Below are 12,921 nucleotides of genomic sequence, written 5' to 3'. Positions count from 1 at the left end.
ATCTGTATATGGAATGGCATAGATGAGCATACGGAAGGCGCAAAAGTGGGATTTGGATTAAGCACAGTTGAACAAAATGCTCTTTAGAATAAGGAGAGAGATGGTGTCACCATGTCAAGGTGTTGGAGTGGTGCTACAGGCTGGAAAGGAGTATTTCTGGAAAGAGATTTAGAGTGTGGGATGTCTGTGGCTGTGTCCTGAAGCTGTTTATTGCAGGGTTTCAGAAGCGTTGACAGAAAGTCATGAGGTGGACCAAAGGTTGTAGAAAGCGTGGAGAAAATTCCTTTGGTGAGAAAGGCAAAGTCCGTCAGGTTACGGGAGGTCAGGGAATCTAAACCCTAAAACTAAGTAGTGGCTTGATTACAGTGGATAGTATTTCCAGTGGACAAAACCCCAGGTTCTTAAGGTTCCCTAATGTAACAGGAAAAGGTACAACAAGAGCCAGCGGTTGAAAACTGAAGCTAGAGAGGTTCACGTAGGAAATGAGCATGAATTCATAAGGAGGAACAAATGACAAAGGGTGTGGCAAAGCAAGTGCCTTTCTGAAAGGTGGGCTTCAATCAATTACGGTTGTTGAGTGATATTTATGGATATTAGAGTCGTGTGGATAATGATTCTGGCATTGTATCCAGCGAGTCTGTGAGCAGTTGGATGTCTGTTTTGATAGCCCTCTCTTTAGCAGCTTTTACATAGATGGTGTACTAAATGCTAGAGATCTTTTGTGGTCAAAGAGTCTTTTCAAATGTAATCTTTAATACATTGATTGCAAAATGCAAGTGGTTTCTAAGATGCTGAGGACATAGTATACCTCAATTGTAATTATTCTGTCATCATGAAAGCTTTCAGGTACTCAGGGGAGAAATTTCAGTATGCAAAAATACAGGAAAAAAAATAATCGTGCAGAAGTAATAATGTAACAAACCCTAATGATTTTATTGCTGAAATTCGTTTGTGACCAAACTGTGAACTAGCCCCTGCTCTGTCCTGTCATGATACCAAGACAGTACTCGGGTAAATCTGAGGAGCCTTAGTGCTGCTGTAAGTTGCAGGTGTAGCTGTTCTAGAGCTTCTCTGGCAGCTTACGATACCTGGAAGTATTTCTGGAAGGTTTGATTAAGATAATTTTTGAGGCTGTGTGGTCTGGTGAGTAGAACTGAGTTTTCATGCTGTGAATGTTAATTAGAAGCATATGTGTATATGTAAAAAGCAAGCTGAAATAAAAGTATAAATATCTAAGAAGCTGTCATTCCAGAAGGTCTGTGCTCAGAAAAGATTAGGTAAATATACAAACAGTCCCATTATAAATCAGCTTCAGTATCATTGCTGATTATCTTTGTTACTTGTTTTTCTGGTGGCTTGTGAAAAAAGTTACAAAGCAAGGGGTTCAGGTTCTAATTTCCAAATCCTTTTAGACAGCAATACTTAAACTGTCACCAAAAGAAGCCTCACTCACTTTATTCCCTCTCTTCTTCCTCTAGCAGCTTCCTATCACTGCTCTCCTCCCTTGCTGCTTCCAGCACAAATGTTAGTGAACCTCCAGTGAGTTAAATAAACTGATCTGGGTGAAAATCAGCTGTGTTTTGCTGGGTATCAATTCAGTCTGTGTTAATTCTTAAACTTTAATGTTATTTCTACATCTCCAGGTGAGCATGTTTGAATCTTGGTCATTTTAGCATTTTTCTCCACACTGAACATGATTTTTGAGAATTAATTTCCTGTTACTTTAGAAACACATTTCCTTGCCTGTTTAAACTGAGGGTTATCTGTGGAACTGGAGAGAAGTTGCAGAACTTCAAGACCTTTTGCAACTTGCAGTGCAGTAAATGGGGTAAGCTTACTGCTTGGGTGTCCTTGGATGATGGCCTCAAAGGAACTTGACCTGGAGGTATCAGTTGGTCCTCTTGGATGACTTCCATTGTAGTAGCTGCTGTAACAAGGTTCACTGGGTAAGTGCCCCTATCGTGTGACACAGATACAATTTTGTTTATAACTCTGACCTGTATCATATGACGTATGCTGAGCAGTAGATCATTCTTTTGGTAGCAGTTCTGTCACAGCCTGATCTCATCTGATGCTGGGCGGTATGAAGGTGATGATCAGGTAGTAGCACTCCTCTAGCATCGAGTGTTGGAAACCCCATCTATTTTTTAATCCCCCCCCCCCCCCATGTTTTTCTTTAAGGGCATATTAAAGAAATGAGGGAGTAATAATTAAAACCCACATGAATTCATATGTTTCATGGACAGAAGACTGCCATGGAGAAAAAAAAGTGCAGAAAGCAGCTTGGTGTGGTTTGTAGTCGTCTTGAATAAAAAGAGGTGGAACACCGAGAACATTGATGTATAGCAGTAATCATTGTCCCAAACAAATATGATAATTTCACAGTTCTTTGAACAGAAGTATAGAAGTTCCCTATTCGAATTATTTGGGGCTATTTATAACGTATCTGTAATTGTCAGAATTGTCAGAAATTTATGTCTCCAGGTTAGAAGAATCTTCTTCAGGGATGGGAAAAAAGTGTTGGATTGTTTTGTTCGCAGAATGCAGTGTTTCTGCCTTATCCATGCCCCTAGAGATTGATATGTCTGTTTATACAGAAGCTTTTAAACATGCTTGAAGACTTGTATTAGTTGTGACTGCTCTTTGGAGCGTTGCTTATTATGCTATTTGTATTGTTGTTTATATTTCACAATAGGATTTCCAGAGTTTTATTTACTCTGGTATAAAAATAGTTTCCATGATCTGGCTTTTAGGATTTACTTCTAGTTGGGAAACCATTTCGTTAAAAGAAAAACAATTCATGTGAATTACAAATTTACAATGACACCCATCAGATTACATTGCCCATTTTCTTTTTAGGTCTGTTTTTATTCTTCTGAGGTTTTCCAAGCCTTCTGAGTAAGTTCTAATGGATTTTTAATTAGTGAGCAGATCTTGTGTTTTTTCCCTTTGGCTTTGCTAGGTTTAGCAGTTTTATTGAAAGAAAAATATTTCATAATACTTGTTGACATTATCTGAAATAAAAATGCATTGCTTTATAAGGAGCACTAAGGGTGCTAACAGATGGAAAAGATATGTGGTGATATGACATTCATTTCTGTTGTGTGTTTTTCCTGTCTAAATCCATTTTATGGATGGGTAATGTCAAACTGTAGTTAACATGCAAGAACTACTTTTCTTACATGCCATCAATTAATTTGGATATTATTAAGGAAGTTCTACCTAATGGTTTCTAAGTCAGCATCTTGCATAAAATCAGGTTATTTATATCACTTTGGGTACTGCTGTTCCCTTCATGTACTTGCACCTTCTAGTTCAAGCTTAAATGCTTGTTGGGGGAAGCAGTAGGGAGATACACCGTTGTTGTTGCCTGTAGGTTGTCCATCACTTTCTGTAAACAGAAGTTCAGGTGAAGTTGGAGGATGGATGCCTTTCTCGAGGAATCCTGTAGCATGCACCAAGGAGCAGACACGTGGGGTTTTTTGTGGTATTAGTGGGATCAGAAATCTTTCCAAAGCATAAGAACAGAGTTATTTTCTATGTAATCTCCAGGAAGACTTGTGTTTGCTGCTAGGTCTAAAGACATGAGTGAGATTGATTTGAGTCAAAAGATACTGAGCTTTATTTGATGAGAGAGCATGAGATGTTCTAAGTTGACTGATGCGTTTTGATAGATGTTAAGATCTGGAAACCTCTTAAAATGATGCCATGTGAGTGGGGTTTAGTTTGTCTTAACTATTGTATCAGTTTATTTAAGAATGAGTGTTTGCATCCTTTTTTGAGCATCTTAACTGAATTAACAATGAGTAAAAACAGTGGTTAGAGCTCTTTATGATCATTGTATGCTGACACTGCTTGCTGGGGATAAAACTCAATTTTTTGAGTAAAACTTCAAACTTTGATTGTTTGTTTACCTGCACTGTGTGTGGCTGGGTATTAAGACATGCAGCACAGTCTGCACCTGCACTTAATATATGCAGTGAGAATATTGAACATGAGCAGGCAAATGCATTTTTGAAAGACTCTTCACAATGTAACTGTGGTAAGACTCCAGCAGACTGCAAAGTTTCAAAAGGAAATCTTTGAAAATGACTCTTAATTAATGGTGCTAAAATTACAAAAATCTGTTCACAGAGACCAAAACTTCCACCAAGTTCCAAGTACTTGGCAGCTGTTTCTCATGCACGATGACTCAGATCTGCTGAATTTTATGTTCAGGATCTTGAAATCACTAGACATGAGGGTTACAGTCCTTACCATTGTATTACCACCTTTACTCAGAAGAGAGTAGTAGGCAAACCCTGCAGTGTACCAAAGAGCAAGTAGCTGGATAATTTTTAATTCTTAAAGAAGACATGAGCTGGGTGCTGTTGTGGGTAAAAAATTCTGGGCATCATGGCTGTCACAAGATTGGGGGAGTTGAAACTTGCCATAGTCGTCGTCATGGAGAAACAAATCTTGTGTTCGGATGCAAGTGGATGCTTAATGCTACCCATCAAGAAAAAGTGTTTGATGCAGTATTTTGATGAAGCTTTGTTAACTCAAAGGAAAGAGAAGTGTGGACAAGTACAGTGTGTGATGGTGCAGGTGCGCATGTGAAACTCTTGCAGAGGTTAGAAGATTAGTGTTTTTGACAATGCCAGTGGTCTCTCAGCTGTTAATATTGCCGTTTCGTTCTCCTCGCCTGTACAAATAGAACATGTGAAAACATTCAGTGGTCTTCATACGCATTATTTAGCAAATTCATTGAAGAGCCTCACATTAACCGTTGTTGGGAGGAATCATAAGAATACAGCCATTCCTAAGTCTGGAGCCAGGTAGATACATGGAACTAGCTGGGGTTGGAAACACGCAGATGGCTGTACTTGTAGTTGCTGGTGCTCCAAAGGATTTGTCTAATTTGGTTCCAGAAGAGGTTTTAAAAGATACTGCAAGTGCTACTATGTTATTTTGCATCATTTTTGTAGTGAATATAGCTCAGGGCATTGGTAACAAATGTATGAAGGATGTAATTTGTGCAAAACTGCAAATACATAATATGTTGGAAGGTCATAAGTGCATCAGAAATTTTTTGGTTATTACTTCTGAAATGTGTTTGATGGTTAAGGTCTGCGTGTAGTGTGTTTTTGTTACAAAACTGAAATTATAAACTGCAAGTCAGTGAGACTACCTATCAGTAGGAAGGTAGTTCTTGAGAAATAAGAAGCTGTAGCAATTTTTGATGCAGTATATTGCTCAGTTAACATGACAGATATTTGACTAAAAGTAATTTTTACTTACAGAATTTATAGATGTCTAAACTGTCAGTTTGAAAAGTAAAAAGAAAGCTGAATGATCTGAAAGCCTTTTGTATGATTTTTCACTCTGTTATTCTAACTGTCTCTGAATCAGAACTGTCCATGTGTGTACGTGAGGCAACCTGGTTTCATACTATTAACATCAAACTCAGATTTCGCTTGAAATGGTAACACAAAAAGGTGTGCAGAAGAACATTGCAGTGTAACAGCTCTTGCCTCAATATTTCAGTCTATAGCTGTAGCAGAGCTGTGACTTCATGGGTATTTTATGGGCTCATGTGAAAAGTTTATTATTTGATGTGCCTGCTACTGTTAATGAATCCTCCTAGTTTGGTGCTTGGTTCCGCTGAGGATGTTCCCAAATGGGTAACAACTTGGGAAGAAGATTTCATGGTCTTGTTAGTAAAGCTTTGTTTCAGCTGTGGTACTCTTCATCTGCTTTATCTTTTAAAAGAGCAGTTCTAGACTCAAACTGAACAACTATAACTTCAGGGAAGAGCAAAGAAAATGCTGAAGATGGTCGCTTTGGCCAGACCAGCCTCATCATCCAACAGGGTGTAGCTTCAGGCTTCTGGATCTGGTGGCCTTCTGCAAAATGGAGTTGAGATTGAGATTTTCCAACAGCGAGATGACATTCCTGTTTACAGTGGTTACGCCTCTTTGATTTGGTTAGACAGTTCTGATGGGTGCCTGCTGGCAGGACATCCTATTTGCCTCTTCTCATCTCCCATGGACAGTAATTTTGCTCGTGTTGGCCTTAGAACCCACATGGTGCAGGTAACTGTGCAAGGGAAGTTGAAGTTGAAAAAACCAACCAAGATGAACCAAACTTCACATTTATTTAGAAGTACTGATTTAGCCTTTACCTTGTTGTTAGAACTGTGCAATGCAAATTTGTTTTGACAGTCCATATTTTACTCAGAACCTGTCTGGGACAGCCTTTTTTCTTCAAGAGGCCTGCATTCATCAGTCAGTTTCCCTTGTATTAGCTTACTTTTTGTCAACTTTTTGTGAGTGTACTCTAGAATGAAAGCAAAGATGCATCTACGACATCCAGTACAAATAATCTTTCAAAGACTCCTATTTGCATTTCTTTGGATAGCGTAGGAAATCTCTGACAAATCTCCTTTTCACAGGGGAGTACTGGAAAAGTTTAGATGAGAATCATGGAGCACAGGCTAGGTTCTTTTTATACTTTTTCTCAGACATCCCTGATCTCAAAGACTATAATATTTTTTATTTCAGTGCTCTCAGTGGTAGCTGTATAAAATATAGATGTGAAAAAAGGTTCACTTCTGAACATGTTACAGCCTGGGTGAATGAATAATGTTGAGTGAATGAATAATGTCTTGTAGATCGTTACTGGTTAAGGGAGATGTAAGATGGGAAGTTGCAACGTTTTGTTTTTAAATGTGAGCTGGGTCGCTTCCCTTTGATGTAGTAATTTATGAAAAGACTATTATGCTTCATAAATTAGAAGTATTAAGATACACGTTTTTCTTTGCTTGCACCAGGAGATTAATAGGCAATATTGAGTATATTTTTGGGATCTTTTAATAATTACACTGAAGGTTGAGCGAGTTCTATAATGAGATTATAATTGAGGTCTGGTTCTGTAGATGTTAAACAGCAGCAGTTTCCTGTAGTCTTTCACTTCTCTCTTATTAGTAAAAGGTCAGCTTTTTTCACCTTTGCATCACGTGTAATGTTTCTGTTGCACATCTTTTCTGTACATCGGTCCTTCTTCCTTTAGTATACACTTACCTAATCTAAGAAGAAATAGGAAGAAAGTGCATCCTGACTTCCTTCCCCTTCCCCCCCCCCCCTTTTTTTTTTTAAGAATTTGAAGAAATGTTGTGGAGGGAAGCGCAGAAAGTACTTTCACCTGTTACTGATTGCTCAGTCAAAAACTCCTCTTAAGAATCATTTAAATCGGAATCAGTTTGAAGCTGGAGTCAGTATGATAGCAAGTTTCCTATTTTAGGCTTGTTAATGTTTAGAACTATTGCAGTTAATTCTAGCTAGGCTGGCATCTGCCTTGCTTCCAGAGCCATATTGTTCATTTTGTCCAGATTTGCATGTAGAATTTTCTCAACTCTTGGAAGTAATAAAGGCTATATTGACAAGTAGTGTTCAGAGAGGGGAAAAAAAACCACCTTTCCTTGTTGGTATTTTAGTGAATTGATTCTTACTTGCTTGCTGTGCTTCCATTCACATGGGGCTACTAGCTGAACCGTAGGTATTCTAACTTGTATTTAAGCACAGTTAAACTTTTATAGCTGTACTTATGGTTCAGAAATGGCGGGAGCACGTGCTTTTGCACGCCTGTTAAAAAGATTCTTGAAAAGGCAGTAACAGCTTTCACTCACGAAACTGTTGTGTGAACATTAATTCATTACTAGCCATGGTGACGACAGCACTAATTGAACTTTTTTATAAATCATTTCTGTACCATCTTCCAGGCTAAGGCAGTGGACAGATGTTCATTTAACAAGACATCTGTGCTGGTTTAGGCTGTTACTGTATCCCAGATGTTACACTGCTTTTAAGGTTATTGGCCCTGTTTTATATATTTAGTACCATCATTTTGCTCAGCAGTTTGCAAAGCGTAAGAGGGAAGGTAGTTTCTCCCATGGATGATCTAGAGGTTTCAGCATTTGAGAAAGAGGGGGAAGCTCTCAGTGGTTCATATGTACACGTTCTCATAAGCCTGAAACAAAAAGCACTGGATTGGTAAAGTAGTTTCAATGGATGTTCTGAACAAATTGTCACCTGATTTTGCAGGTAGCAACTTAGGGAGGAACTGGTGTCTGGCAGTAACTTCTGAGTAGTCATAAAGTAGCAGCCTGGCAGTGACAGGCAGTTGAGAACAGCAGTTTTGTCAGTTATTTCATGTTGTTCCAGGAGATGTTGGCCCATGGCCTTTGTCCTGATCACTTTGTGGGGAGAATGAGTAAGATCTGAGGTCTACTTTTGACCTACGTTGTACTGGTCAGGTGATGGTGACGTTGCTATCACCTGAAAACAAAAAACCCAAACACGCAAAAAATGTCAAGCATTAAAAAAAAAAAAGGAAAGTAGTAGTATATGATTCCTGGCAAGTGAATAAGATACGCCTTCATTTTCTCCCAGCGCTGAGCTTCCGTGCTGCTCTCCATGTAATTCAGTGGAAGCCACTCAGGTGATCTTCCTTCTACCCAGGGAAGAATTACGAGATTTTTGTTTACTATGGTGTATTTAAAGATGGAGATTAATGAAAGACATTAGCTAAGGAAACTAACTGATAACGAATTTAGAAGCAGGTCACACAGGATTTTGATAAATGACTCAATTTTATGGAAATATGAATAAAATTATTGTAGACAGTAATTATATTCAACAGGAGTCCTGTATGCATTAAAAAGTGTAGTTTTGTCTTGTTGACTTCGTTTCATGAAATGCTGAATGTGCTTTAAACACTTAAAGAAGTTATATTTCTCTCAGTGGATCTGTTCTTTTAAACATAACATAGATGTGCTTTTGTTATTGTCTTCTAAATTGAACTCTGTTGTAGGAAAAAGGCAAGCGAGAAGCCAATTGCGGAAACCCTGGCAGCAGTTCAGCCTGCGTACCAAGCCCGCTGCCTGTTGAACTGACTAATATTTATTGTTGTTTTCTTGTAGAGTCCGTATTGGTCAGGCTCTGCCTGTACATTTTGTTCCTGGTTTGTAAGCCGTAGGAGATGCAGCTCATCTGTGCTTGGTACTTCTGTTGTGAGCTGGTGGAGTTTCTGCAATGATATGTAAAAGCATGATGTAGTTACTCCTTCTAGTAAGAAAGTTCAGGATCGAGCTTTGAGATCTTTTTTTTACAATGCCTTTTTACAAGGGCATGCAGGGATAGGACAAGGGGAATGGCTTTAAACTGAAAGAGCGTAGATTTAAATTAGATATTAGGAAGAAGTTCTTCCCTGTGAGGGTGGTGAGACACTGGCACAGGTTGCCCAGAGCAGTTGCGGATGCCCCATCCTTCGAAGTGTTCAAGGCCAGGTTGGACGGGGCTTTGAGTGGAAGGTTTCCCTGCCCATAGCAGGGGTTTGGAACTAGGTGATCTTTAAGGTCCCTTCCAACCCAAACCATGATTCTATGATCTAGAGCAGAATTGAGGTTATAATGTTCAATATAGCAATTACGGCTCAGTACTGTCTGGCTTTATGTGAAGGAGGGGGAATAGTCACAGGCTGTTGTTCCATAATTGTTTTAAGGCAGCAAAAGCTGGCCCCACTACTGTCCTGCCCCAGCAGCCTTTTCACATCCTCCTTCAGGAGGATGAACTTCAGAACAAGAAGTCAAGTCCCAGGAGAAAAACAGAGCACAAGTTGCTTTTCCCACTCTTAAGGGGGAGTGGAATAAGTAAATGGAAAAATAAACTATTCACAACATTTGCCAGTGTAAAAATCTAGTGTTATGCAAACCAGCCAAAAGCTTTATGAAAAACTTGTTAAATAAAATGTATAAACTTAATGCAAATAACATTAAGCAATCCATTCTTATTACAAATGTTGATTGCAATGATTAGGTATGCTATATGGCCGCCTCAAATGGCGTTTTCTGGGAAAACATTAAATTATAGTTGTCAGTACAGTGTATATTTTACTGTTCTGTGACTTGAATGATTTCTTTCTCGAAGCCAAACATAAATTTGTAGGCTATAAAATCTCTTCTGATGACTGTGAAAGGAATATAACTAGCAAAAATAAGTTAATGATATAATCCAGTGTTTTTTCCACCATTACTTCAGTTTTCCTTAAAACCTACATGGCATTATGAAGGCTTTGTAGAATATGTGGGGGAAGGGAATGGCAAGGAAACACCAGACATAGTTCTGTCTTTTGCTGAAAGAAGCAATTATGTTGAATTAATTAAAACTTCTGATTTTCCTTAGTGTTAAATAGGTTGCTAAAATACGGTAGGGAGTTCAAGGAGTGAACACTGCTCTTGTTTAAACAAAATATTTAAAAAGGCTTTGTGAGGTACTTCGATGTTTAATACATGAAATGCAGTCTTAATAGAAAATCTAAAGCTGCATGTAAATTATTAAGCAAACATAAACAATCATCATCATCTGCTATCCAGTGACCTTCACCTACAGGGTTGTGTTGGAGAATACTGACATGGATACTTGTGAAGAAAATGGAATTACGGTTTGTGTTTGTGATTATTTTGGAGTAATGCTGGTTTAGTACGAAGTTGTAACTTTGCATTGCAGACAGATAGTTGGTAGAAGAATAATTGGGATAGGATTTAGAAATAATCCCTGTTCTTAGCTGGTTGTGTTCTGTAAAGCTTTTCAGCATCCCTACACCAAGGAAAGTGATTTCACTTACCTGCATTCCCATCCTTTTGTTTGGTGCTGGCTGATGTGCTGGGATCTTGTGAAGAACTACAAGAAATGTAATACTTAAATGCTCTTGTTTTCTTACCAGCCGCATTGGTTATCTGAGTGTTGGAAGAGTGTTACCTCTTTTTTGCTCTATCTCAACCTTGCTGGAAGAGCCTAGTCTATCCAAGGAGTATGATGTTCCATTTGCTCTCTTCCCTACTCTTCATTATGGATGGGAAGAAATCCGTGCGATGATCTCTGATGCTGCTGCGAGAAACATTTGTGTCCTTCCACCTCATCTAGTGGAAGGTGTCTCTGCCCATTGCAGGGGGGGTTGGGACCTAAGGTCCTTTCTAACCCAAACGATGCTATGATTCGATGATTCTCCAAATCTTCCAAAACTCCTCATTTTAATTGTTCTTTTCCTCCTTTGCAGAGACAAAACCCAGCACAACATGAAGGGGTCTTTTTGTTACGTAGCCCAAGGTGTGTTACTTACCTACTTTTCTAGCAGGAGAGCAACACATTTGCCATGTTTACCCTCTTTGATCCATGAGAATGAAAGGCGTTGCATGATAGCATTTATTACATAGCCGATTTAATAGCTCTGGTTCTGCGGAAATAATTTGGATAGATTTAAGAGTTATGACTGACTGTACAAAAAAAAAGGAAGTGCTGGTTTTGGAATGATTTAGTCACTAAAAAAACCTCCAAACAAACCTTTTCCCCACACCACAGAACTAAACCCAAACTTTTCAGAATCCTTCATGAAAGAGGAAGCGGAGCGGTTTTGTTGTGGGGGGGCAAGCAGGGTGCTGGTGTACTGGCTTGCGTAGCATCCCGATTCAAGGCATGGTGGTTGGGTGAATGGTTGCCTGGGAGCTCTGGGACCTTGGAACTGCTGAGATGCCCCAAACCACTCAGAATTTGTGTACTTGGAATCAGAAGCTCCCAGGGTCTCCCAGGCTTTCCGTCAGCACGCCAGGCAGGTTGCCAAGTAGCCTGAAAATTTGGGAGGCGAGGTGCCAAGCTCTTGGCTCCCTTTCAAATGGGCTGCTGAACAGCTGGGAATCTGGATGCTTGGGCTTCTCAACAGCCCACCACGTTAGTTGCTGAAGAGCCAGGCAGGGAAAAAAGGCTGGAATTTGTGGCATAAACCTGTCTCCTTTCCATGAGACTTTGGTTGAAATTGAAACAAATCTGTCGGATACTTTAGTTTTGATGGGCTGTCCTCACGTGATGACTTTTTTAATGTGATGACATCTAGTCATGTCTCATAACATTTTATTTAATGTGTCAAAATATTGGTTTCACTGAAAATAGTGTGTTTCAATTTAATTGCTTTAATGTCATTATTATACAAATTTCTTCCAAGAATGCTCTGGATGGATTGGTATCTATTTTATAGTGTACGTAACTACTGGATGGGTTTTGGATTGTGTTCTCTTATCTCTGTCTATAGTTTCCTCCTATGTGGAGTTCATATCTTAAAGTCTTGCTGATTTAATGTATTTTCATGATCAGTAGAAGTTCGTTACTCTATTTTTCTTGTAAGGATAATCAGAAAAACTTAAGAGGCCAACTGCTGATTCAAGTGTACATTGTTGAGAACATTACCTAAAGCAGGAAAAAAGGCGAGGAAACTTCTGATTTGTACAAAACTCAAATCACAAGTGAACTTAAGTGTTGCATAATTTAGTGCTGACATTTATCCATCAAAATTATATTATTTAAATGCTAATTTAAATTAAAACCTTCTTCAAAATATAAAAAATGCTTTCAGTTTCAAAAAAGCTTTCCCTTCTTATCTTCACAGGCCTCGGAGTAGAGGAAAAACTGCAGTGGAGGATGAAGACAGTATGGATGGTTTGGAGGCAGCAGAAACAGAAAACACTGTGGAAACAGGTAATGAGAGTATAGTGTTGATGCTCTCTCTCAGAAATTCATTTTAATTATGCAGGACTTTGGTAGATAACAATTTTTTCTTGAGTTTAGTAGTACGAGATGTACGTTTGGACAGATAGAAGAAAAGCTCTGTATTTAAACCTATATTAAATTGAGCTGTTTGAACATGCTACTTTTAAATAGTCCAATGGGAATGCTTCTGTAGGCTTCGTAGGCCAGAAAAAGAGGCTCTTTTTCTGGTTTTGCAAGTCTGTATCTAACAAAAAAAAGTTCTGCAGCTGTAGCTGCTATTTTTAGAATACCTGCCAAAATACAGTATTACTATTGACCTGTATCTTAGCTAACTACAGCAGATTGT

The 12,921-nt window shown here is 38.8% G+C and overlaps 1 protein-coding gene across 1 annotated transcript in view; it reads left to right on the top strand.

Annotated features, from left to right (window-relative positions):
* The window catches only part of KMT2C (lysine methyltransferase 2C), a 197,057-nt gene that overhangs the window by 36,382 nt on the left and 147,754 nt on the right, over positions 1–12,921 (top strand). Inside the window, 1 exon segment of the mRNA XM_030478642.1 lies at positions 12,475–12,563. Coding sequence (XP_030334502.1) covers positions 12,475–12,563 — 89 coding nt within the window.

This window comes from Strigops habroptila, chromosome 1, assembly GCF_004027225.2.
Source record: "Strigops habroptila isolate Jane chromosome 1, bStrHab1.2.pri, whole genome shotgun sequence".
Lineage (NCBI taxonomy): Eukaryota > Metazoa > Chordata > Aves > Psittaciformes > Psittacidae > Strigops > Strigops habroptila.
Note: the sequence above shows the minus strand (reverse complement) of the source record. Positions and strands in the feature narration are given on the sequence as shown.